Source organism: Sebastes umbrosus, chromosome 5 (assembly GCF_015220745.1).
Source record: "Sebastes umbrosus isolate fSebUmb1 chromosome 5, fSebUmb1.pri, whole genome shotgun sequence".
Lineage (NCBI taxonomy): Eukaryota > Metazoa > Chordata > Actinopteri > Perciformes > Sebastidae > Sebastes > Sebastes umbrosus.
In genome coordinates this window covers 17,759,269-17,786,878 of record NC_051273.1, presented here as the reverse complement: position 1 = coordinate 17,786,878, position 27,610 = coordinate 17,759,269, and the positions used below count along the sequence as shown (strand labels likewise).

Below are 27,610 nucleotides of genomic sequence, written 5' to 3'. Positions count from 1 at the left end.
AGTGTCTTTGTGTGTGAATCTCATGTCCTTGGTGACCACCTCCACTACCACCAGTTTTTAGAAAAGCCTCCTTCTTTCTATTCCCACACTATTGTGGAGTTGACCCAGATGATGAAGTGTGTGTTTGTTTGTCCTCTTCCTCACTGCTGGGGCTGTGAGGGGGGTAGATGGAAATGGGAGTGAGTCAGCTTGGCTTGTTGACACCTTCACTCAATGGTCTGCCCTTCTCAAGTGCCACTCATTGTTTTCAAAAATTCATTATTTAAATCATATCAAGGGGGTGATTCATGCCCCCCCTGATTTACTGATTGATTGACTGAAAACTAGAAGCTTCCCCTTTTTCATATCCTAAAAGTCATCGATAAGGGTTCGTAATGTGGCTGTTAAAAAATGAGAGAGAAATTGTGTTTTGTTTTTTTAGATGGATCTCTGCGAGATTGGGAGCGAAATTCATGCCGCACGGCTTTTAATTTGTTTTAGTCGAGTTAGGTGGAGAGCCTTTTGAGCAGACTGAAATACATAAACACTGGTCCTCCAGCTGTGTGAAGTATCAATTAAGACCTGCTCATTTGCCTAACCCTCATCTACATTCCTCAGCCATGCCACCCTGCACCCCACCCCTGACTGTGTTTTGACATTCACGTCCCAGCCATTGAAACCAGATTTAAGCACACTGTGAACTTCATGTGTGTCTATTGTCACTTTAATTAAACCTGCAGTATATTTTTGGCATCATTGGGGCAAAACATTCCATAATAACATTTCAGCATATTGTAATTCAAGTGATCTGGGAGAAAACAAGACTTCTGCACCTCCTCATGGTTCTGTTTACAGGGTTTAATAAATCTAGACCGTGACGGGAGACTTTGACCAATCATTCATTCGTTCATTTCAGAGAGAGAACGTTCCTATTGGTTGTTCATTCAACGGAGGCGGTTGTTAATCACTCGTGAACTCCGATCAGCGGTCAAACTAGGTAGCGTTGATCAAATATGAATCAACATCCTGTTACTGTAATATCTATTTCTATGAGAAAGTGTGCTCCGGCTGGTGGGCGGTGAGTGGTATTTCCTCAACTGATCTCAACATGGCTGCCGGGTCACAAACTTTCTCATTTTATAGCTAAACAGTACACTACGAGATGTTTCCGAAAACATTTTATGCGAGAAATATGCATTACAGTAACAGACTATTGATTCATATTTGATCAGCGCTGCCAGGTTTGATCGTTTGTTCGGAGTTTGCGAGTGATTGACAGCTGCTCAGAGCCGGCAAGGCTCCAGCTCGGCTCCGATTGGCTGTGAAATCTTGCAGATGCCGTTAGGATCATCGGAGGACACAGAGACACATGATATTTTTTTTTCAGATTACCTGTCTCATGCTCTACTGTTAGGATATAGTGACCGTTTTATAAAAATAACTTTTTTTTAATCATATTTGCTCCATTTCTACCCACTGCTGCTTCAATTATTCTCACATATTAATTCGCACAGGTAAAGACCAAAACAACACATAAACTTTATAATGCATCAAGCATTTTATGTTTTTCAGCCTGTACTTCCGTTGAGTGATAACGGGATCTTGTGAGTCCCCTCTATCCAAACATCACACACACACACACCAGCAGCTGTGTATGTAGTGTAGCTGACTGCAATAAGGCAGGGCAGGAGGCAGACTGTGGGTCTGTGGTTTGCACTGTAAACCCAATCCCTCTCATCCAGCCTCTCCTCGCTGTGTTCCTGTGAGAGCTCCAAACCACATCTTAATGTATGGGCAGGCGTCCCGGGGTGAGAGGAGCAGACTGCGGCGGGTCCGGGGTGGAATGTTTAGGCCAGCGGCCCCGCTTCATTTCAACAGTACCATGTGAGAGACACCCGTCCTCAGAAAGTCTCCGACCATCAGTAGCTCTTGTTTGCACCTCGGAGCGAAGGGCCACTCAACCCGGCAAACTGTTAAATCTCTGAAATGCAGGGCTGGCAGTAACCTGTCATCGCTGGATACCGGTGTGCTGTGAAGGATGTGACCCATATATTATATAAACATGTGACCCGTATTAGCAAACGTATAGTTATTTTGTTTATCAAATGATAATTAAGAATTGTGCTACATTCATTTCACGCTTGGGTGCATTTTTATATCCTGAACGAGCAGCCCAGCCGCACAGCAGTTTGCGAAATAGACAGGATATTTAAAGCATTGATTCGTGTACATAAACACACGTGATGATTTTGTGATGATCAGTATGAAACCAACTCGTATTTAAACCACAAATTGTGAACCAGGAAGTATAAAGAGTGGCAAATGCTGCGTAGGGAGGAGGTCAGAGTGGATAAAAAAAATAAAAACTCACTGGACTTTCGCCCAGGACACCGCTGTTGGTGTCCCGTGTGTAACCAAAAGTCAATGTTGATTTATTTGTCATGTAACTTCCGTAGTTAAGTTACGGCACTTCCGGAGTTATTTTAACCCGAACCGCAATCTTTTCCTAAACCTAAATAAGTAGTTTTGTTGCCTAAACCTAATCAAGTCGATTTTTTCCTAAACCTACAGAAGTAGTTTTATTTTGAAAAGATTGGAGCAGAAATTGACATGTGCGTCACTCTTGGTAATATCTCACTTTAAATGTATTTTGTTTGCATTTCATCTTTCAACTTAAAATAGGATTTCTGTTGCCCTACAGATTAAATTGGATAGTGAGAAGGAATACCAAAGGCATTTTCAGTGCAAGCTAGCTATGTGTTTACACAGTTACGCAGGTGTTTCCTAGACTCAGGCAATAAGAAGTAAGGCTACTCATGTGGACAAAAATCAGAAGTGCTGGTACTCAGTACTGGTGAGTACTGACCCATTTCAGGCAGTAACCTTTGTTACATTTTTGTAGTTTATACAATTGTTCATACATATTTTATAGTAGTTTATAGTTTCATAATCTATCAGGGCAAACAGTGATCAGACAGGTTTCTAAAACGTCCTCACATTTGTCACATTATCTAAACCACTAATTCATACTGTCCATTGTAAACGTTCATTAGAGCTGCGCTGTAGTTGTCTGTACACGCTGATAACAGCTTGGGTGTGTTGGCCGTTATATTTTCTTCCAATTAAGTTTAATTACAGTTCAACTGGATTTGTTTGACTGTTCCGTGTCTCAATGGACTTTCTTGAAAAGCTAATTTTATGTGGCACAGTCTCCTTGGACTGCAGAGAGGCAACTCCAAAGTCAAAGAGATGTTTCTTGTCAACGTCTGTATCAAATGAACCTGTTGGCACGCTACGGACTCCAGCACTTAAAACCCTTTCTTAGTCGTATAATGGCTTAGCGTGACAGCGTCACTTCAGCTGTGTAATAATTAGTCAATCATGTAATCCAAAACCAAACTGAGCATCAATGCCACATTACACACTGAATGTTGTGGTGCCATAGTTCACGTTTTTTAACTGATATTCAAGTACATCACACCATGTGGACCTTAGTGTAGGGCTGGGCAAAATATCTATATTATATCCATATCATAACATGAGACTACATATCGTCTTAGATTTTTGGATATAGTAATATCGCATAAGTGTCTTTTCTTGGTTTTAAATGCTGCATTACATTAAAGTGATGTAATTTTCTGAACTTACCAGACTGTTCTAATTGTTCTATTATTTGCCTTTACCCACTTAGTTATTATATCCACATTACTGATGATTATTTATCAAAAATCTCATTGTGTAAATATTTTGTGAAAGCACCAATAGTCAACCGTACAATATTGTTGCAATATCGAGGTATTTGATTAAAAAAATCATGATATTTGATTTTCTCCATATCGCTCTGCCGTACCTTGGTGCACTGTACTCATTATTGCAATGCCACAACAATAGCCAGAGTGCACCACAAAACAAAGCCTGGGTCAGTGCCTCGGATCACTTGAGAATCATATGAAGTATTTCTTTTATTTTTTTTTTTAAAGATCCATATTTCAGTGATAAACAATCGTAATGTGAAGATCTGGTCTCTGATTTCAGAATAGTGCCCAATTTGAAACTCAACACAGTTCACAATTGAGCTTCAATATGTCGACCGTGAGCTGGTAGGACCTTTTTAGAGAATTTTGGGGCCATATGATAAAATCAAGAAATGTAATTCATTATGGAAGGGGGGCAAAAAATGTGTTTTCAACTAAATACTGGCCTAAATTTTCATCTATGTATGTCTTCTTATCATCCCAACATCTCCAAGGTGGTCTTTCTAAATAAATATCTAGTAGGGGTGGGAGGGAAATCAATACAGCATAATATCTCGATATTTTGCGTGGCAATATTGTATCGATACACAGACGTCAAGTATCGATATTTTATTTTATAAACTTATCTTAATCTGACAGTCGCTATTCTGTCTTTCAAAGATTGTAGTGGACTCAGTCTTAAAGCTAGAGTGAAGATACTAGGGATGTAAGAAAATATTGAGTGTCATGATATAACGTTTTGTGATACTGTTCTCAAAAACACTATTCATTTTTAATTAATAGTTTACATGCAAAGATTAACTCAGTAAAAACATTATTTAATTTTCAAAGAGATGCACCCTCTCAGTGTATGTGCCCTCTCAAATTAGTGTTGGATCTTACAGGGACTGATAAAGCAAATGCAGATCCCACTTTTCTGATTGCATTTTTACTCAAATTGTATGCATATATTCTGTATATTAGTTTTCCTAAAAATTTGATTTAAAAAATCGCAATTCACGCAGTATCGTAATATTTTGAATCATTACCCCTGTATCATGATAGCTATTGTATCAACACAGTTTTGCCAACACACAGCTCTAGCCAAAGTACTGGTATCATAAGAAACTAGAAAATCGGTTGGTACCAACCATGTCATGTTAGCTTATCAGGAAGAACGCTCAATAACACTCCAAAGTTATGCAAAATTTTGGCGAGGAAAAACTGGACATGGCCATTATCAAATGGGTCCCTTGACCTCTGACCTCAAGATATGTGAATGAAAACTCTGAGATGAACAGAGTGAAAACTGTATCTTATTAGATAAAACAGACCAGGTAATAAACCTCAATATATCGCAATATATTTTATCGCAATACCCAGCCTATCGCAAAATAATAATATAAATAATATAATAATAATCACAATAAGATCGTATATTGACTAAAGTATCGTGATAATATCGTATCAAAATGTTAGGTGGGAGACACAGATTGTTTTTGGGAGAGTACTTTGTATGAGTGACTGAGTTGAGGCCTTCTCCGTGTCCTCAGAGCTAGCATAAAGCCAGCCTCCACTCCCCAAGTCCTAGCATGCTTTTAGCTCTTTATCACCACTGTTGTCCAGTGGTGAGAGTGTGGCTATCGATCAGGAGCTCGCCTGCTTTGCTCAGCCACCGATTAGATGGAGAGAGAGAGAGGGGGAGGCAGGGAGAAAAAGAAAAGGCTTGAGAAAACGAAGGAAAAGAGGCTGAATGGATCTCAGGTTTACACAAGCTGTTGTGGAGGTGCGTCTCTGTGGAAGGAACAAACGAGCTGAGGGGGTTACCTAATAAAAGAAGGCACCTCCAGCAATTAAGCCAGCTGACAGGCAAACTGTGGCGCTTCGCTAATGTGGGCTGACAGCAGGGAAATTTGAATAACGAGGCTTGCGGGAGGGAGGAGAGAGGAACGAGGATGCGGAGGGGGTCGGGTGGGGGGGGGGAAGAAAACTGAGAAAGAAAGATGTGTGGCGCTAATGAAACAGGTGCCTGGCAGCCCCTCTAAGTGCAGGAATCATTGAGAGATTACTAGTGCGTTTCTCCAGCGCAGAGCCAAGCAGATAGCCACTTGATGGAAGGTGGGGGGATGGAGGTGGGGCAACCTGTGTCTTTTCTTCCCCACGGCAAGCCGCTTTAACAATGCAAATCACCGCCGAATGTTGACAGCCGTGCTTGAATAATTTGATATAAGAAGCTTTCACATCAAACGCTTTTGAGAGAGGACGGTGTATTGACATGTTTCATGGCCCTCAGAGACGGGGAGGTGTGTTTTTTAGGCGTGTGTGGGTGGATACACTGAGATACACATTCAGAAAATACTATTCTGGGTTAGACCTACTGTCACTGCGTCCTTGGTGGTAGTCAGATGAGAGAGGAAGAGAGAGAGAGCTCGGTGGGTGTTTACTCTGATGATCGACTCTGTGGGTAAGCAGTGTAATTAGTGGCCTGACTAATGGGCCGAGCTATATGAAGGGAGGCAGCAGCGCACCATCTTCCCAGCTAAAGCAGACAGACAGGGAGAGACAGAGCTCCGATTAAACAAATAAGAAACTGTAATCCAAACATTTGGCATGGTATTTTTTTTAGCCATGCCAGCGGCATAGCTCTAGGGATGGCAATGAGTTGGTCCAGACTGAAATATCTCAACAACTATTGGCTGGATTTAGATGAAATACATTGAATTATAATCACAGCGCCCAGTGGATGAATCCTAATGACATTGGTTATCCATTGGTCTTTCCTGTAGCGCCACCAGCAGGTCAGTGATTTCACTTAAAGGTGCAGTGTGTAGGATTTGGCGGCATTTAGCGGCGAGGTTGCAGGTTGCATCCAGCTGAAACTTCTACCGTGTGCCAAGTGTGTCGGAGAACTACGTTGGCCGACGCGAAAACGTGAATAGTCCTATAGAGCCAGGGTTTGGTTTGTCCGTTCTAGGCTACTGTAGAAAAATGGCGGCCATGGCTCATTTTAAGGTAATGAAAAAATTCTTATTTTCAGGTGATTATACACTAAAGACAACATACTTAATAATATTTTATTCCATTTCTGCCAATAGATCCCCCTAAATGCTACATACTGTTCCTTTAAACTGCGAAATATCTCAACATCCACCACACGAATTGGCACAACATTTTGTGACATTCATGGTTTCCCGTGCGATGATTCGTACTGACATCGGTGATGCCCTGACTCCTCCTCTTGCGCCACCATGAGGTTCACATTTATTTTTGAATGTCTTGACTGCTATAGGCTGGATTGCCATCAAATTTGATTTTAAATAATTCAGTTGACCCGCTGACTTTTCATCTACTGCCATCATTAGGTAACCTGATGCACCAGACGTTTTGTTACACAGAACCATCTGAGAAGCTGTTACTGGAAACTGTTTAGAAAAGGGCAGGCACTTTTAAAAAATACTTGGCAGATGACTGGATGAACCATCTGTCAATCAAACTCTTGCCGAAACCAGTTGGGAGAAGAGCGAAAACATCTTTTCCATCGAGAAAAGCCTTCAGTGCCGTTCTTTGCAATTCTTTTACTGAAGAAATACTCTCCAGTTCTGATAAAACTGATTCTATTGCAGCTACGCTAACCTCTTTAGGAATCGCCAATGTTGTTTAGAATGAAGAGTCTCCTCTCCTTGTTGCGTCGCACACCTAAACCACGACCATAGCTGCTAGTAGCTCCTCACAAAACGCTGATTGGTCTGAACCACTGTGGTTCAGACACAAACGCATTACTGGAAGTCTGACAAGATGGATTTTTTGCATGATCTCGTGATGATGCGTGAATCTAGCTGCCGTGCAAGGTGTAACATTTTAATCTATAGTTTTTGGTTTATGACCAAATACCTGTAAGACTAATGACATTCCCATCAGCCACAGCTGTACTTTGTGTTTAGTGCTAATTAGCAAATGATGGCATACCAACACACTAAACTAAAATGATGAGCATGTTAAGCATTTCGCCTGCTTAGCATCATCATCCTTGTGATTGTGTTAGCATGTTGACGTTAGCATTTATCTAAAAGCTCCACTGTGTCTTTGTACAGTCTCAGAGCGCTAGTAACATGTCTGCTCTCAGTCTTGTTCTTGTGTGAACAGGCCCAATTTATGTTTAATTTAAACTTATTTAGCTACGAGTGGAATCATAAGCTCGATTCTCTGGCCAAAGCTGGGCACAATCAGTGTTGAAGATTTGTAATGAACGCAATATGGCAAAAAAAGAGACAAGAACGTGGCAACCATAACAAAGTAGTGGGAGCTTTGTGTATAAAAGAACTTGGAAGAAGCTTGTCTTTTTTTTCTTTTCTTTGATGCTACACATGAAAAACGCATTGTCAGTAGTGAAAATTGCAAAAAGAAGTGAAGGAGAATGTGAGAGGTCATCCAAGACAAATCCATTTCTCCGCTCGTCCCCTGCAGCCGTACGGAGAAGACAGAGGAGTGTTCTTTTTAAGTGTACCGAATATTCTTATGGTCACACAACCACATAATAACACTGATGGGCCCCATCTCAGCTCCATTAGCAAATTACGTATCACTCTGTGGGTCAGTGTGGCCAGTGAGGATTGAGACACGTCTTGCGGATTCCCATTGATATTTGACGTAGGGGCTGCAGCCATGTGTGAATACAATAAAGTGCATGTGTGCTTGTAAATACTTGTGGGAAAACTGCGTCGTGCACACATCCACATAGTGTTTGTCGTGGGCGTGTGTGGGCGTGTAGTCTCGTCAATGCGTGTGTGTGTGTGTGTGCGCACATGTTGTTTTGAGGGTGGGGGGGTTAGAGCAAGGATGTGAGGTCATAGTGGTTTGTTGCTTGCGGTGTAATTAGCGGTAACTCGAAATGAAAACAGGAATGATTTCATTCAGGGAATGCCACGCTGTTAATGGTCCCTTCTCTTCAGAATTTAATGTGTGCGCTGATGATGTTTTTCTGCACCAGATTTTTTTTTTCCACATGCGTATGTTTGTTTGTGCATTTGCGTATGTGCATTCATGGGTTTTGTTGCATGTCACCTCGGATACGATGTTTGTGCAGACTAGAGCGTATAACCTGATCTGTTATGTCGCTAGCACAGCACTGTGGTTGGTGTTCAGCTGTTTCTCACCCAGTTAGCATCCTAAAAACATCCTTATTGGATTGTTTCCTATCCTATCCCGCTGAAGGGATGTCAGGTCTGATTTAAATTAGAGGTCGACTTTTAAATTGGATTTTTAAAAGGCCGAAATAATAAAGATAGTTTGGAGCAGGAAAAAGCAGATAGCTGATTAATCAACCGATATCTTCTTTACTTTTGCAGCAGCTTAGTCGGCTACTGTTGCATACACCTTTTTAATAAATCAGTTTTTTGTCGCTCTGAATTTAATAATTTGTAAGAGAACATCCTGAAGTGGGATTCGGCGGATTATATCATTGGAATAGATTGCTACAGGAATGAGTCCTAAAACCCAGAAATGAGTTCGCTCTTTAGCACTTCCGGTTCCCTCGTCTGGAAGTCAATGGGGTTTTAATGTTTTTTTAGTTCGATGCCTGAAATAAGATCTGTGGTTAACACAAGCCTAAGAGATTTTAACGTTTTGTTCTACGATCTAAAATACGTCAGTAAATATCCCACTCGTGAATTTTTAAGCCTTTGCATGTCTTAAAAAAGGCGGTTGCTAACAAGTGGCTAAATGAGACTACTAAACATCATCACGCCGACTTGTCCACCTTTACAGCCTCGTTGTGTATACTCGCGCTCATGCGACCGTGGTGTAGTTCGTTTATAGCCTAATGTTAGCTTTTTACTTCTGGCGATTGCATTCACGCTTCACAAATCCTAATCTTCATCCGTGAAGATTGTCTTGCTGAACAAAACGTGTAAGTATCATAAACGTTTGTCTGCCACAGAGCTTATTTTCTGCGATAATCCGAAATCCAATAGAACCAGGGCGACGCTAACTTCCTGGTTGGCTTACAAATATACGTCATCTCTGCACCACTCTATTTGTTCTATTTATTTACAATAGGCGATGCGCTGTTCTGTGGTGTCTGACTGGCCAGGATTACTTCTGTTGTGCATCCCATTACATTGTTGACCTCAACTTTATGCGAATAGGGAGCGGGCGACGTGACGGTCCGTCTCTCGAATCGCACCGTCACGCTACCAGAACGCATTGCACTGCTGCTTACATAGACAATAAATGGGAAGCGTGGAAAGGACGGAGCCTGTGTGTGGACACCTACCTTCAGAGTACTTGAATTACAATATGCTGAAAGGTTATTATGGAATTTTTGCCCAATGATGCCAAAAATATTCTGCCTACCCCCACTTTAATCAGCCAAACCAATTAATCGGTCAACCTCTAATTTAAATCTATTCCCATAGATGACTCATTCACACGCTCTCTCTCTCATCCCCTCATCATCAGGTCCTCATTTAATCATTGCAATTGACTTAGGCCTTCCAGGGCTAAGAGGGAGATTAGTGTGAACGTGTGTGTGCGTGCCCATACATCTGATGTGACGGGGTCATATGTGGGTTTTTCTCAGCTTGTGCAATAGGTGGCCTTAAACCCTCTAACTTTCTCAGCTCGCTGTCTGGAACAGGAACAGCTCACAACTTAACAACGCCGAGCTGTTCGGAGGCTTTTAAACACCTCCCCGCTGATTTATCTAAACAAACGAGTAATCAGATGATCTCTAATCATATCAGGGAAAAGCTTTCCTTCCTCATGCCGCACCAGACTCATGCAATCCTCCCCCCAGCGTTACAGAACCTGACTTTGTATGAGCCACATGAAGATCTAGTCTGTAATTGTGTAACAGCGATTTTCAGTCTATGTAAGCTTTGTTCAAGGGCAGACGGCGTGTCTCTTGTTTGCTTTCGAAGCCAGGACGCGGCCTAGAGGGGAGGGAATAACTGAGTGTAGGATTATCAGGTGAGGCTTCCAGCTCTAGATCCATTCCCAGAGGTCACCAGGTCAGCGCGACGACCTGACCTCTCACTTTAAAGCCTGCTCAGCTGTTTGCCTGACCAGGAGTTGGGACAGACTAATCGCAATCGTTTCATATGAATTGTAAGGAAAGAGGTTATGCGTGCTGGTATTGGATCTAGTGCTTTGCGTGTGTTTCCGAGACAGCATCTGTCTTGTGCGTCCAGTCTAGTCTGGTGTGAATCATCCATAACAACAAACCTAACCAGCAGTCTGGAGATGTGCGTAAGGTCCTGAGTGGCTAAGCCAGCACCGAGACAGTGGTTTCCTCTACCTAAAAAAAAAAAAATAAAAAATCTATTTTTCTCTTGAACATCAGAAAATAAGTCTCCCTTGCCTCATCCATGCCTCCATTTGTGAGGAAGATGCTCCCTCTTCCTCTCACCTGTCCTCTGGAGACACGTTAAAAAAGAAAAGAAGAAGAAGAAGAAGAACGGAGTGATAAAAAGGAGAGAGAAGAAGGATAGTCGCTTCTTTCTTCCTCCTTCCATCCTCCTTATAAAATGGCCTTGGTGCTCTTTTTTTCCCACTGTGAAGAGTAATTGCTCTGTGTGTGTGTGTTGTGTGAAAGAGGAGGGGAGCTGTGTGTGTTTAATCATGGGTTTTGTGTGAGAAAAGTGGAGTGTGTATGTGTGAGCAAGACTGACAAAATGTGTGTGTGTGTGTGTGTGTGTGTATCGTTGTGAGGATGAGTGTGTGTATAGTGGTGGGTTTGTGTGTGTAAAGGAAAAGCGGTGTGTGTGTGTGTGTGTGTGTGTGTGTGTGTTCTAGGAGGGGGATCTGGCCGACAGATTGAGAGCAGCTTGTTAGAAAGAGGAACAATGAGGCCACAGCCCCTCTCCTGTCTTCCTTTTTTGTTCCTTTCCTTTCGCTTGTTCCCTTTCTCTCTTTTTCCCTTTTCTTTCTTATTTCCATCTCCTTTCAAAACACTGTCCTCTCCTGCTTTTCTCTGAGTATTTCCATCTTCCTCACTTGCTTTTATTCTATCCTCTTATCTTTTTTTTTTTTTTTTTAGGGCTGTCAAAGTTAACGCGATAAAAACGCAAATTCGTTTTAATGCCACTAATTTCTTTAACGCATTAACGCAACATGCGATTTTTAGGTTGTAGCAGGCTCAGTTTTAAAGCTATATTGAAGATCACGACATCATATTAAACTAGAAAAACCTAATGAATCCATTGGTACCAATCATGTCACACTAGTTTGTTGGGAAGGAGGCTAAATAACGCTCCAAACGTACGCTACATTTTGGCGAGGAAAAATTGGCATGGCCATTTTCAAAGAGGTCCCTTGACCTCTGACCTCAAGATATGTGAATGAAAATGGGTTCTATGGGTACCCACGAGTCTCCCCTTTACATACATGCCCACTTTATGATGATCACATGCAGTTTGGGGGAAGTCATAGTCAAGTCAGCACACTGACACACTGACAGCTGTTGTTGCCTGTTGGGCTTGAGTTTGCCATGTTATGATCTTAGCATATTTTTTTATGCTAAATGCAGTACCTGTGAGGGTTTCTGGACAATATTTGTCATTGTTTTGTTTTGTTAATTGATTTACAATAATAAATATATACATACATTTGCATAAAGCAAGTATATTAGCCCACTCCCATATTGATAAGAGTATTAAATACTTGACAAATCTCCCTTTTAAGGTACATTTTTTTTCAGATAAAAATGTGTGATTAATCGTGATTAAATAATTTAATCGATTGACAGCCCTACTTTTTTTTCCTTCAACCTCTCCAGTCTATTCATCTCGGATCTCTCTTCACACTCTCCTCCTCTTCAGTATTTGCTTTCCTCTCCTGATAATGTTTCACCTGCTGAAACACCTCCCACGCTTTCGTTTTGTCCTTTTCTCCCTCTCGGTATGTCTCACGCTGTCACTTATCTACGCACATGTGGACATGCATGTTTCTTTCACACATACATGTATGTACTGTAGGTGCCGTGTGTGGAGGCACACAGACGCCCTGAACATCTTTCACACACTCCCCCCGGCGTTCTTTTTGGCACTGGAGCTGAGTGATGTTGTGATTAAGTGGTTAATTAAACATCATTAATGTGTGACAGACATCGTTGATGTGAAGATGTGAGATGTGTGTTGTTGTTTTTAATACAAATGAATCATTAGTGCTGTAATTCAGGGCTGCCCACATGTATGCCTACAGTTACTGAACTCAGCTTGTAGGATATTTTGTTGAGGTGGAAAAGTGGGCAGATTGTTTTTGGTGTTCCCGTGGGACATTTCAATGTGTTGTACTCACTGGCATGCTGTAATTTAAACCAAACCGCATTAGTGGAAGTGAATCCTAAAATAAAAAGCATAAAAGGGAAGGGGAACAGTAAGCAAAGGGAAAGTCCTCTTCCTTTACCCTCTACGGGAAAAAGTTACTGCAGGTGCAACTGTATTGTAACCGTGTCCACTCCACATAAAGCTGAAATGTTATCGGCAAATGTTACCTATCTGTAAGAATTCAACTTGATCTGTATTATGAAAAGCTCCCAGAAACTCAACAACATTACAGACTTATTCCTAGAACTCTTGATATAAAATCTGCTCTGCTACTTGAGGGATTTTATCAGCTCCAGTAGTCCTACTTGGCAAGGAATCCAACTATGTCCTTCCCTCTTTCTTTATACCTCCCATCACAGGCTGGAAAAAAAGAGTCAATGACAAGACTCTGACTTCTCATAAACTGACAGAGTCATAATATTAAAAGTAGTTTGTGCTTTCCTGAAAATTACAGTACGTGACTATCACTTAACCTCACCGTCGCACTTGACAAATGTGGAGCTTGTGAACCGTCTGTCCCGCGCCCCGTTGGCCTCTGCACTCTGTTATTTTGACAGAGAGCCAAATAGACTGACAGACGGACAGCCCCCCGCACCACCACCACCACCACCCTCCTCCTAGTCCAGCTCTCAGCCCCCTTTTGTCTGCCTGTCCCGCAGCATTACCCCTATGGTTGTAGTCTCCTAATTGCTCTGAACCCTGCAGAGATGGAAGACTAAAGACGGGGTTGGGAGGGGTCTTCAGTTATGATGGGGTCCTTTATTTCTTCCACTTTTCTCCCTCCCACCGCTCTATTTCTTTCTTTCTTCTACTCAGACTTACAATTATACAAAAGCGTGCTCATTTGGCTAAGAAGCTGTTGTACCTCTCCACCATCCCATCCAAGTCTTGGCGATGACGGCGTCTCTGTAATAGACAGCCCATCACAATGGTTACGCACATACATCTTGGTGTGCACGTACAGATGTGGTGCTCATCTAGATCTTTTCTTCCTGTGGTTGTTTTCTAATGTTCAGTTCTGCTTTTCTTTTACCAAATGAGTCATATTACACAGAAATGACTCAGCCATTGACCCTGGCACATTGACACAATTTTAAAATCAGATGTTTAGAATTATGGTAACTTCTTCTGTACTACTAAATGAGTTATCCTGTTATTAAAATCCCCAAGTTGGCTCTGTTCTTTTCTTCTCAGGCACCACTGCAGCCACCCCCGGGGTCATCCGCCTCAGTGGTGGCCGCCGCAGCAGCAGCAGCAGCCGCGGCATCGGGGACGCCCCAGTCACTGAAACTAACCTACCCAGAAACTTTGGACCGCATCAAGGAGGAGTTTCAGTTCCTCCAGACCCAGTACCACAGGTGGGTGTTTTTTTTTTGGTGTTTCCCTCTGTGTTACTGGGCATTTAGAACAAAAACAGCAGTGTTTAAAAACAATGCAAGAAAATATGATCCAGGAAGGGTTGGTTTGTGTAACCGATCCATGAGTTTGAAGGCTTATCAGAACACTGCACAGCGGTTTATAATACTCTGAGACAGGATTTTACAATTCCTAAAGTTATCACAGAGACAATCTTTTTATGCTCCGTATGGACGACTGAGAGGTAAACAGTAGACTTGAGGCCCGGACACACCAACCCAACATCAAAGAGCTAGTGGCGACGAAGGCCGACAGCTGCGTCACCTCACGTCGTCTTTGTCTTGGCCAAAAGTTGCACTCAAACACACCGCAAAGACAACAGCCAATGGCCAGTTAGCACATACGTTCTGCGCCTGCATGAGATGAAATAACTCTCCCTATCAGCAGGCGGCGGTAGTCTGTATTCATCATTCAGAAAGGGAAACCGGAAGATCGACAACTGCGGATATACAAGCTGTTGATGTCGTAGTGAAAATATCCGTGTATTGGAATGATCCGATGAAGATGAAAAATTAGAAGAGCCTTCTGTGTTTTCCTCTTGACTTTACTCGTTGGCTTGCTGTCCCCAGTTCCGTTTCTCTTCTCGTGCACTGATTCGCTTAAGGTGGACAGCCAATCAGAGCGATTTTATCTCAGCGACGAGCTCCGCCGTTGATTCAACATGCTGAATCGGCCGAAAAAACCTCCAACACGGGCAGACTAGAGCCGATGATGCGGGACAAACCGCAAAAACTACGTTGACAGACGCTCACCAACGGCCCCAAACTGTCCGAGGGCCGACCGTCAGCTTGGTGTGTCAGGGCCTTTACCTTGTTCACCTCACAAAGTAATCTACCAGGACTGTGCACTTGCATGTATTTGACGAATGCAGTGTGTTGCCAGATGACTTTGCATGTAGTTGTAGCAAAAGTTGAGTCGGGTTCAACTTTTTGCCAGACGGCACACAAACACACAATCTCTGAGATGATTCAAGGCTATGTGATGTTTTCTAACTTTCTTGGCAGAGGATCAATGGGGGGCGTATATGTTGTTTTTTTCCTTCAGGAAAGACGCATTCATACATTATCTTAAAGCTAGAACTGGTAATGTTCTTCAAAAACATTTGTTGTTATATTTGTTGAAATTCTCATTACATCCTGACAGCCATCAATAAATCAAATGCTCTGACAAAAAGGAAAATAATCCAGTATCTGTGGCTGTCGCAGGACTATAATAAACCCATCCAATCCTTTCATTTGGCCTGAATTTAATGATTGGACGGGCTACCTGTCTGCTTACCTGCGCGCATTCTGCCCATGCACTCATTTTCATATTTATGCGGGGCGACTTTAGATTAGATTTAGTGACTTTCGGAGCTTGTGCTGCTAGCTACTTACCATTGGAAAAGAATTGGCAACTCTGGGCTGCGTTTTTCGGTCGGATAATTATAAAAATGTAGCGTACTCTTGCTAGTTTCCCAACATTACCAGCCAGTATGAGAATGCAGGCTACTCTTTTTGCATTACTGTATGGTGTGTTGAATGTGCAGGAATGTGCCCAGAATGCCTTTGAATGTGGGATTTGGGCTCGCTGTGGAGTCCCAGCCTTCTCTCTCCCCTCTCTGTTCTCGTGGCACACCTTCACAGGGTCCCCCTCAACCCCCCCCCACACCCCACTCCTCTCCTCTCATCTGCTTTGATTTAGCCGGCCAGAATCTACCCTCCCTCCCTTTCTGTCCCACTTCAAACTTCTTTTGTACGGTGCCCCTGGCCAGAGCCCCTCTAACCCCTGTGGCTACTGCTGCTTCCCTCTACACACAAATGCCTGTGAGTGTGTGGGTGTGTGTTTTTTTATCCCTATGTCCGTTCTGCTCGTCTCAAGCTCAAAACTCAGTCAGACCAACACTGAGCTTAGAATGCCTGAATCCACACATACAGGTACTTTAATGTGTGAAACATGGAGCCTAAATTATATTTTGCAATGCATTAATATTTCCTTTATCATGTTGGCTCACTGCTGATATGTTTTTCCTGTTGGCTGAATTACAATTCAAGTGTAAACCTTTTTAATGCAGCAACAGATTGGTCAAAACTTAGATAGGACTCAAAATGCCAGTATATAATGTATATAAACATAATACTGAATAGATAAGCCCCATTGTCACCGATACCGGATCCAGCTATTTGAGTCAGTATCGGCCCGATATCCGATCTGGTGTCGGTGCATCCCTAGACAGAAGGCAGGCTATTTAATGGTCAAGTAGGCTTATGTCCAGGTAATTGCCTCTTCTATGTCTCTGGCACCTCATCAAATAATTAGCAGGCCTGTATTTAATAGTGATGCAACGGTTCAATAAGCCCACAGTTTGGTTTGTACGTCATTGAACGGTTCGGTTTTTTTTTTTCAGATTTTTTTAAAACAAAAACGGATTCATATTGAACAGTTCCTATGTAGGTTTATACACTTATTTATTGTATATTTTAATGATGACACTTAAAATTTGGTTAATTCGAACATGAATATGAATTAATTGTGACCTGATAGTGCATCCTATTATTTGATTGATTATTTAAGAATGACAAAGTATGCTTAAGTCGTGTAGTCTCACTCCACTATTAAACCTTAAAATTCATACACAAACAGTCCGGGGCCTAAGTTGGTTATTAGCGCAAAACTAAGTCACTGAAACGGTGACATCGTGACAGTGGCATGTTCAGCACCATGGACAGCGCTACACATCAAGCAAGCAAGACTACGACAGCGTGCAGCTCAGGGGACATTTAATTCTACTCTCTCACATATATATTACTCGATATTGGCAAACATACATTTCAATTTAAATAAACCCTTATTTCACCAAGTTAGATGTGAAAATATGCTGTCCAAAATAAAATTACAAACATCGCCCAAAAAAACAACCGCTGATGTGCTCAGCCAATCGCCGATAGCTGATATATTCGTCCAAACGCTAGGGATGCACTGATACAGGTACCAGATTGGATATTGGGTCGATATTGACTCAAATAGCTGGATCGGATATCGGTGACAATGGGGCCGATGTATTCAATACAGTTCTATTTTATATACTTTCATATATTATATACATTGTATACTGGAATTTTAATTCCTGTTTCAGTTTTGACCAATCTGTTGCTGTATTAAAAAAGTTCACACTTGAATTGTAATTCCTGTTAATCTTGAAGATTTTTTACTATGTTTTTGATGTGTGATTTATTATTTTAATAATAAATAACTATTCACTAAATTTGCATCTATGTATTTATTTGTTACATTTTGTTTTACAAAGTTATGAAAGCGATGTTTAAGTCAGGCCTGATGTTGCCTTACACATAAAAGAATGATCCCAGTCCCTTCCACACAGCGAGGCATACAGTTTATTAATTATACACTGGTATCGGATTGGTACTCGATATCGCCCGATACCCAAACCCCAGGTATCGCTTTCGGTATCGGGACTGAAAAAGTTGGATCGGTGCATCTTTACCAAACGCCCAACCCTATTAGCCAGATTTATACCAGTTGTTATACCGGTTCTTTGCTTGTGATGTTTATTGGTTTTTATTTGAAAAGACAAATTCCCCCGTGTTGCTACTGTGCTCTCAGGCCTACTTAGCTGACAACCTAGCTTTGCTTGACTTATTGTTGATGTATTACTGTCTTATATTGATGAGTTCACTGATTAGGAGGCCACTCACACTTAACTATTTGTCGCTATCCATTGGTGGGGGGTTCTGAATTAATGTTGTTTTGGTACATTGTGAAGACAGGGAAGGGCTTCTGAACGTCCGTAGCCCCGGGGCCTGAAGTAATATTAAGGTGCGACTGGGTGTGATCAACTCTACTGGCAGCGGTTCAACGTTACACCTCTAAACACCTGGAGTGTGGCCCTCCTGCCAAGCACTGGTGCTGAGAACTAGCGAGCAGGATAAACAATAAATGAGTGATGGGATTAAGAGCACGATGATTGTGATTCCATCTGCATCTTCCAGTTTCGATACCACGGCGGGCTGTTGTAGCAGGCCTGGTTCAGGTTTCCAGGAAAGCTTTGTTCAACCTTCCCACAAGCTCCTCAAAAGCCCAGAGGCTGTTCTGACACAATACCCAGCAGATTAATACACTGTATGCAACCAATAGCACGGGAACCAAACCTCATAACAATACCAACAATTATTGGAACAGATTGTGTTGTCAGACGACTTTTCACATATCTGTCAAATGGATTTAATCTGACAGGTAGGTACAAAGCTCCTAATTAGAGTGACTGGTTTTGCTTGCTTATAATTGCCATACAAACGGTGGTTAACATGTCATGTTTTAGAGAGACAGCAACAACAAAACCACCGCCTTTGATTTAAAACAAACTTATTTTGAACATAAACTATTGCTGAGGTAGGACTTTCAGTGGTGTTATGATGATATGATCACACAGTGTTCTCATCGTCCTAGTTAATTACTCAACATCAAGTCAAGAGAATTTTTTTTACATTCTTTTTTATTGATTTTGATTATCAAAAACAAAATAACATCTCAGCACCATATACAGAGTATTTCCATAATTGGTCCAGGAAACCACACAGAGCAACATCTAGTCACCAGAGCACAAAAGTATTAAAATACAGTGTTGTACATGAAGAAAACAATCCCTCAGCTCAGTCAATTATCTTCATACCAAACTGCACTTAATCCCGAGACGATTCAGATGTTTCTCCCATTTTCTTACAAAAAGATGAGTTCTCCCACCAATACGGTATCTCAACTTCTCATAAAATCTACAATTTTACAAAATCACAAATGAGAAGTTTTCCTCAGAGAAAGCAAAGTCAATTTAAAAACGAATACTTTTTGTTATTTTATGTTTTTGTTTTCCACATTTGAAGAGTTTTGTCTGATGTAAAGCAAAACTGTGGAATTGCATATATATTCACCATACACAGAGTTGCCAGTGTGTTAGGTACACCTAGCTAAAAGTAATGCCCTCTAATACAAACGGCCCTGCAATAAATCCTACGTTCATGAAGGTAATAATGTCCAGTTATTGTTGGCAGTTGATGTTGGTGTTTCAACTTTATGGTAATTTTGGAGGCTGTTGGACTTTTTTTTTTTATTAGAGAAGTGTGTCTAGTATTTTGTCCGCCCCATTTACATCACCAAAGGTAAACTAAATATTAGCCAGGTATACCTAATAATAAAGCTGCAACTGAGTTTATAAGCTAATATTGGACAAATGTTATGCTTAACATGTTGCCCATTCTTATGCTGATGTAATTTTAAGTGCACTTGCAGCTGAAATATGGATGGAAATGATTATATTACTTCACCTGGCTTTTACTTTTTGTGCTTGTGTGTATGGCAATCACCAAGCAGCCCAGTCATGCGTGTCAACTTCCCTTGAGCCATATGGTACTCTCAGGTCATAAAACCACCATTATGTTGTAAAAACAGGAGTTACCATTTAACATCACAAGCAGCACAGTAGACCCACTTGACTCTTTCCCCATAAGGGTCTGACTCTTAAGGCCTTTACACACCGGAGGCTCGACGAATAAATGACACGAAAATGCAAAATATTCGCCTGCGAATATTATAGGTCCAGGGCTTTTATTGTGAAAGGTAAGAAGGGAGGAGTGGAGCTGGTCTGCGCTGCCTTTGTCAAGGTTGAAAGGAGCAATAAAGTTTGCCGTCTTGGTCGGACTACCCAGCCTATGTGTTGTTGTTTCATAAATATAGCCGCAACTCAACCCGTTCTGCACAACGTGATTGGATGATGCCTTTATTCGCCGTGCGAAAGCTAAGAAAATCGACCTCGTTCGAGAAAAAAAGTGTTGCTTTTTCACCACGTTAACATTCACATTCTGTGTCAATTATTAATGTTCGAAAAAATATATTTATATAATGCATTTTTACAAGACGCGTCCCACACATGCACAGTAGATCACTACACTACGCTTCTTGCATAGTGGCCGCGCGGACCACTACGCAACAAGTGGTAGTGTAGTCGTTTGTTGTCACAACAGATTGGCGGTACGCGGATGTCCCCACAGAGCCTGTGTGTACACCCTCTGACAAAAATTGACGTCACGCCACCTGTCGCGGATGCGGAACGTATAACTTTGGCTTAAGAAGCTGTTAGATGTCAGTTTGCTTTCCAAACGTAACCCCTAAAAAAGTCAATTTTGAAAAGGTCCAGACAGACAGCGGTCAGCAGGATTAACAGTGGCCTCGTTTAGTCCTCCAGCAGACGGGTCGGAGCACAGATCCACACGGTTCAGCATCTGATTGCATGCTTCACCTTCATGTAATCAGACCCACTTGGACACTATTCACACTGTGGGGAAAACATGACCTGAACGCCCACAGAGCCAGACACAAACACACCGACCCGTTCAGGCAGACTCCCAATCTGGTGCACGTGCTTAACAAACACTTACACATGCACGGCCCTCCCCAATTATCTCCACACACAAATAGATGTTGTCTAAGAATAGCGGGGCTTAGTTGGTATATTTTGTCTTCAGTGAAGGTGGCTGGATTCTGATAGATGTTGGATTAGACGGCAGGAAAGAGACGGAGGGAAGGGATTAGCGCTGATGAGCTGCAACTGTGTTTGTGTGTGTGTGTGTGTGTGTGGGCGGGAGGATGGATGGGTGGGTGGCAGGGGGTGCTTCTAAATTTGTGTGTTGGTTTTGGTGCCATGTGTGCTTGGTATGAAGGGATGAGAGATTACTAAGGAAGCTAAAGAAAGAGAAGGGTTAATTAGTTAAAGGGTCATTGGCGGGTCAGCTGCTGTTTTTTTGCTGCGCGTGTGTGTGTGTGTGTGTGTGTGTGTGTGTGTTAACTATCTAAACGGGCTGTAATCAGCAGACTGAGGGGAGATGGGAGGAGCTGCTGACACATAGCTCTCATTACTGTAATTCTCTCTCTATAAACACACACAGGTTGCTTTGTGTGTGTGTGTTTGTGTGTGTGTGTGTGTGGTCTGTAGAGTAAGATAGGCTCTCCACTTGGCGCTAACACGCTGCCACTCATCACTCACGAGCCCCTCCACTCCTCTCTGCCCAAATACTACACAGCAGTAGTAACCGCCACACACACTCTTGAGCTTGTGTGGTGGTTTAAAATATTTGTCCATCACCGAATCAAATGCTACATTTTGCTGCAATAACAAGCAGAGAGACTGGTGATATTGGCCAGATGTACCTCTTTCAGACAGAACACATATTGAATTGTTAATCGATTAGTCAATTGACAAGAAAATGATGGTTGATAGTTTGTCATTTATCAGTCAAACATTGGCTGGTGTTAGTGATGAGCTGCTTCGAAGAGTCGGTTCTGAATAGAATATATCTTAAAGTGTGTATGCATCCAGAAGGCTGCGTGTGTTTATACTGTATACAGATATAATTACATAATTTGCCAGTTAAGTTTAACTGCCTGTCGTCTGTCACTCACCAAATTATGAAATTATATATTTGCTTTATGGACGGCTGAGGGTTTGTCGTTTGTTTATAGTTGCGTGTGCATTTCATTTGTGGTTTGGTTTGTGTGCTCCAACCTCTCCCTGTTTTAATTCTGCGTGTGTGTGTCGCTATCTGGCAGCAGAGAGGGGTTACAGTTGGCCTGCTATTGTGTGACAAGATCCCGGCTTTGTTTTGTGTGTGTGTGTGAGAATGTGTAGGTGTTTATTTGCTCTTGTACACACCCTTGAGAGATGATGAAAGAGTACACAGGCGAGTTGGGTGGGTCCCCAGTGTGTGTGTGTGTGTTTGTGTGAGAGTGTGTGTGTTTGAAGAGACTGGGAGAGAGGCTGGAGGTTTTCCAGTGGAGCAGAGAGGAAAGGTTGATCAATAGTTAATGTGATGTAAAGTGAACAGTCACATACCTGCAGGCTGGCGGGCTAAATGGTCCTGACACTGTAAAGGCACGACGCTAGTGCAGTCGCTACATGGCTCCCATCAGTGTGTGGGTGTGTGTGTATATGTGTGTGTTCTTTACTGGCTGGTTGCTCTGTATTTGTATAGCACTTGTGTCAGCTATGATGCCTGTTTGCCAAGACAACGACGGGCTCCAGACTGCAGAACAAGTTCAAGTTGTGAATTGAAGATGGAAGCAGACTTGGTAGCAGCATGTCAGGATTAATACGGATCAGAAGGTTTAGCGCTGACTGATTTGCCTGGAAATGTTTTTACACTGAAAATTATGTTTTATCAGGATGTATGCTTTGTGCTGTGAAATGTAGCACTTGAACGGGTTTGTCCTTTTTAATTGACAACAATTTTTGTAATAAATTCAGCCGTTCCAATGTGATGGTTTTCCTGCTTTTCTCTGTTTTATATCATTTCAAATTTAATATTTTTTGAACTGTTGATGGTAAGACAAAACATGTCTCCCCGGGCTCTGGGAACATTGATTGGCATTTTTCACTATTTTCTAACATTTCATAAACAATATTATTAATAGATCAATTGAGAAGATAAGACAGCATATTAATTGATAATGAAAATAATCATTAGTTGCAGCCTTCGGTGCCTCAGTGAGTTTGACCACTGATGCCAATCAATGTTGTTTTTGATACCATACTTTCAGAAATGTTTTTTCTAGAAAACCCTTTTAATTTTAAGAAAATAACAAAAATGAAAACTCCTCAAATTCATCAGTGTTTGATTGTGTCTTAGCACACGTTTTGTTTTAATAGAATAGTGTAAAGTTATCAAAATTATGATTTTATGATAATAATACATCCGATTTATATAGCACTTTTCAAAGTCTTCAAAGATGCTTTACATATGGTAAAATAAAACGAAGAATTCAATTTTTTTATTTTTCCAATAATATATGAGAACATATACAATAAAATACCTGGTCAACAAGACTGAGAATCTGACCGAGCATTTAATGCCAGTTTTCAGTACTTGTCAGTCTTGGTTTTTGGTCATGGTTTAATCTGCTGATTATTTTCTTGAGTCGTTGTTTGGTCTATTATGCCAGAAAAATGTGGCAAAAGCCCAAGCTTACATATTTGTATTTTGAACAACTGGTTAGTTAAAACCAGCAATGCAAAGTGACTCTCATAGAAGACTTCACTCACAAGCAAATATTCACAATTGTAAAGCTAGACCTCTGGGACTTTGGGACTTTTTGTTTAAAAAATTATGTAAACTAGGCTGTGGGCCCCACAAAGCTTGAAAAATCGGCCCCCTTCACGTCCCCCTTAGTTTACTTCTTCCTGGATGCCTATGGGATCATGATTATGTTATTTGATCCCATAGACGCTCAACAATTGAGCCAAGATAGCCTAATATTGCTGTTTGACATAACTTCAGACTACACCGAATGCATAAAACAAAATATCTGTCCTAAAGCTTTTATTAGTTTCTGACTGGGAAAGTGGGAAAAACTGTAAAATCCCCCAAAACGTGGAACTATCTCTTTAACCAAATCACTCACACGGTAGAAAAACAAGTACCGTCACATTTCAGAATTTTAGCATCGACTTGGTACCGAAGTATCGGTTCTCGTGACATCTCTACTCTGTAGTGTTTGTCTGTTTAGACACACCGTTAGCTGGTGGAAGGAGAAGATTAACTTGTTTTCCTTTAACGTGAATGGTTTGGGGTGCCGCTTGCCCAACGCTTGTAGCAATGTCACTGTAATTCTACTGTATACTTGACAGGAAAATTGTACAGCTGATTATTTGTCATCAAAAAAGAGAAATAAATCAGGTGGCACCGACTAATTTAATGATTCTGTTTCTGCAGCCCTGCTCATGCTGGTGCCTTTTTTGTGGAAAGAGAATCAATGTTCTTTTCTTGAATTATATTTATGTGAACGCAGAAACTCCTTAAGTAAAATAATCAATGAGGGAAAGTTAAAGTATTATTAAGAAAAACGAACGCTGGAAAGGAAGGCGTTGATATTTTTTCAATACCCAGTCGCCTGTTTCAAACATTGAGACTAAAAAGGCAGTCGGCACATTTCTACAAAGTACAGGATCTTAATTAGATGCTTCGTTGTCTGTAGGCTCTCGTTAGTGTGTGTGTGTGTGTTCATGCCTGTGTTTGTGTGTATGTGTGGGGGCGTGCATACTGCATGTGTGCTCACGTGTGCGTTTGGGTTCTGTGTGCCTACATGCCTGCAGTATATGCTGTAAGTATGTTGGTTTAGTATGTACAAGCACACGCACACCCACACCCACACACACACACACACACACACACACACACACACACACACACACACCCACACCTAAATGCTTCCATGCTCCGAGTGGTATGTCGGTGTGTTTCTGTGAATGTGTGTGAGAGCATTTGTGCGTGTGTGCGTGTGTGTGTGTGTGTGTGTGTGTGTGTGTGTGTTCAGTAGCAGTGCAGCACTGACAGAGCTGTCTGAAGGCTGGCAGGCTGCAGATTTGTAGCGCATTCGGCTGATCATCTTATCTCCTGTCACCGCCAGTGAAAGATTGGAGGAACCGAGCCCACCGTGGCACACACACATTTAACACGCACACACACACACACACACACACACACACACACATTAAACACGCACACACACACAGTCATATCTCCTTTTTTTCTTGCCGCTTCTTTCTCTCTCTCTCGCTCACTCACTCAGTCTTGTTTTTTTCTCCGTGTTGCTGTGTCTTTTCTCTCCATCCTCCAACCCTCCTCTCCCTCCCTCCCTCTCTCTCAGTAAATGGTGCTGAGCCAAAGACTAATTATTACAGGCAATCATTTCGACATGAAATACCCACTTCCTGCTCACCGCTCTCCTCCCCTCTCCCTCATTTTCTTCCCCCTCCTCTTTTATGCTCCTACAGTCACATAATGGCACACACACACACACACACATACACACACACACACACACAGAGTAATTTCATTCCTTGAAGTCCATTTTGTGGGGAATGGTTATTTCTTTCTGAGTGCGACCTTGGGGTCTTTCCTGTAAGCACAAGAAGTGTATATCTGCACACTGTGTGTGTGTGTGTGTGTGTGTGTGTGTGTGTGTGTGTGTGTGTGTGTGTGTGTGTGTGTGTGTGTGTGTGTGTGTGTGTGTGTGTGTGTGTGTGTGTGTGTGTGTGTGTGTGTGTGTGTGTGTGTGTGTGTATGTGTGTGTGTGTGTATATGTTTGCTATGCAACCTTGTAGTGCTATTGTGCATTTTCTGGAGTGCCTTGCCAAAAAACAGAGGACTGATTTTACGGGTATAGAGACATTGATTTTTTTTCTTGACTCTCCTTAGTCATATTTAATAGCACGACTGGCTGCTGCTCATTTGTTAAACAAAATCTGATGAGCCAGGTGGTCATTTTCAAGCTCCTTAAACTACACAAATGCTCTGACCTGCTGTGAATTCTATAGAGTAAGAACGCACGTATCCACGAACCATAAGTTGTCATTAAACATAATACATGGAGCTGAAATAAGTTAATAAATTGATCAGTGGATCTACAGAAAATGGTTCAACCACAATAGTTTCTTGTATATTTTTTGGTCATTTTATGGCTTTGTTAGATGGGTGAGAGTAGAGAGAGATGGGGGATGACATGTAACAAAGGTTCCTAGCTGGACTCAAACTGTAAGGGGTAGGGATGTCACAAGAACCAATACTTTGGTGCCAAGTCAATGCCAAAATGAAGACATGACGGTACTCGTTTTTCTACAGTACTGCAGGTATCATAGGTACTAGGATCAGGGCTCGAGACTAAAGGCAAAACGCAGACACGGGCAAACTAGAGCCAACGGTGCGGGACACACCGCAAAAACTAGACGGACAGACGCTCACCGACGGCCCCAAACTGTTCGTCAGCTGACTTTCAGCTTGGTGTGTCGGGGCCTTTACGGCATCCCGGGGACAATAGAAAATTTCTCGGATGAAGATACATTGTGAACTCTGTGTTGAAATCTGAGCTGTACTCAGTCAAATGAGTATTGGGTAAAATTTTGTTTTTGGCAAGAAACTTGAGGCGGATCATCAGGGATTAATAATAAATTCACAAAAAACAGTAATAAAACGGTAACAAAGGAAATGTGTGTTGAAGTACATGGGATTTATTGTTTTACTTTTGTTTTTTACCGTGGTATAGCATTGGGTATTGAGAACCGTGGAATTTCACTGGTATTGGTATCGACTACTAAATATATGTTATCGTGACATCACTAGTCAGGGGGACAATTGTGATAATCAATTAATTGTTGAAGTCGTTTATCAATCATCATTCTCTGGTTCTCAAATGTGAGGATTTGATACCTTTCTGTGCTTTATATAAACTGAATCTTTGAGGTTATGGTCTCATTTTCTAGACTAAAGGATTAAGTGACAAATCAAAAACAATAATCAACTGATTAATTGCTAATGAAAACAATCTTAAGTACAGTCCTAATCAGAGCAACACATTTTAAACAGGAATTCCACAACAATCTTTAATCATTATCTCTGAGCCGATCAATAACTGTTCATGTGCTATGTGTGTGTACGTGTGTGTGTGTTTGTGTGTGTCTGTCTAGTGATTACTCTGCTTCTCCAAGCTCATCCCAAGTTTATGTTGTGATGAACACACTGGCAGTCGTGCACACACACACACACACACACACACACACACAGTCGCATTAGTCCTCAGCCCAGCTGTGAGTGGCTTCTGCCGAGAGGCAATTCCACTGTAATAAAATCTATAGGGTGGTGGTGGTGTGGTGGTGGTGGGGGGGTTTAATCCTCACTACCCCACTCGCCCACCACCTCCACCGCCCTCTCTCCCACTCCTCGCCGTGCTTCTCTCTCCCTCTCTCCTCCCTCGTCCCTCTTCTCCTCAACTGACTGGCAATGATAAATGAGTCAATTATGTGTGTGTGCGCACGCGGCGCTGGCGAAGGGGAGCGGATGGGGCCGTTATTACCTGTTGCGGCTGGGGGTAATGTTGCGGTATTAATCATATTCTAATTTTCCTTCTCCGCCAAACGACCCCCCCACCACCACCACCACCTCCCTCCAACATCCCCCCTCACCACACCACCACACCACACCACAACCCCCCCTATCAATCTATCTGCCGCCCGCAAACAAGTTGGCGTAAACTGCCGAGGGCCCAAAATATACTACCTCTCTGGGGAGGGAGGAGAGGGGGAGTCGGAGGAGATGGAGAGAGAGTTGCAGAGGTAACAAG

General features: G+C 42.0%; 1 protein-coding gene across 4 annotated transcripts in view; it reads left to right on the top strand.

Annotated features, from left to right (window-relative positions):
- The window catches only part of tle2a (TLE family member 2, transcriptional corepressor a), a 60,738-nt gene that overhangs the window by 9,987 nt on the left and 23,141 nt on the right, over window positions 1–27,610 (top strand). For 2 of the 4 annotated variants that reach the window (XM_037769172.1, XM_037769169.1), the window contains exon 2: window positions 14,231–14,394. Coding sequence is in view for 3 of the 4 variants with exons in the window: in XM_037769169.1 (XP_037625097.1) it covers window positions 14,231–14,394 (164 nt within the window). In the remaining variant the exon portion in view is untranslated. Of the gene's footprint in view, window positions 1–14,206; window positions 14,395–27,610 lie in introns of all 4 variants that reach the window. The other 2 variants (XM_037769168.1, XM_037769170.1) reach the window with 1 other exon arrangement.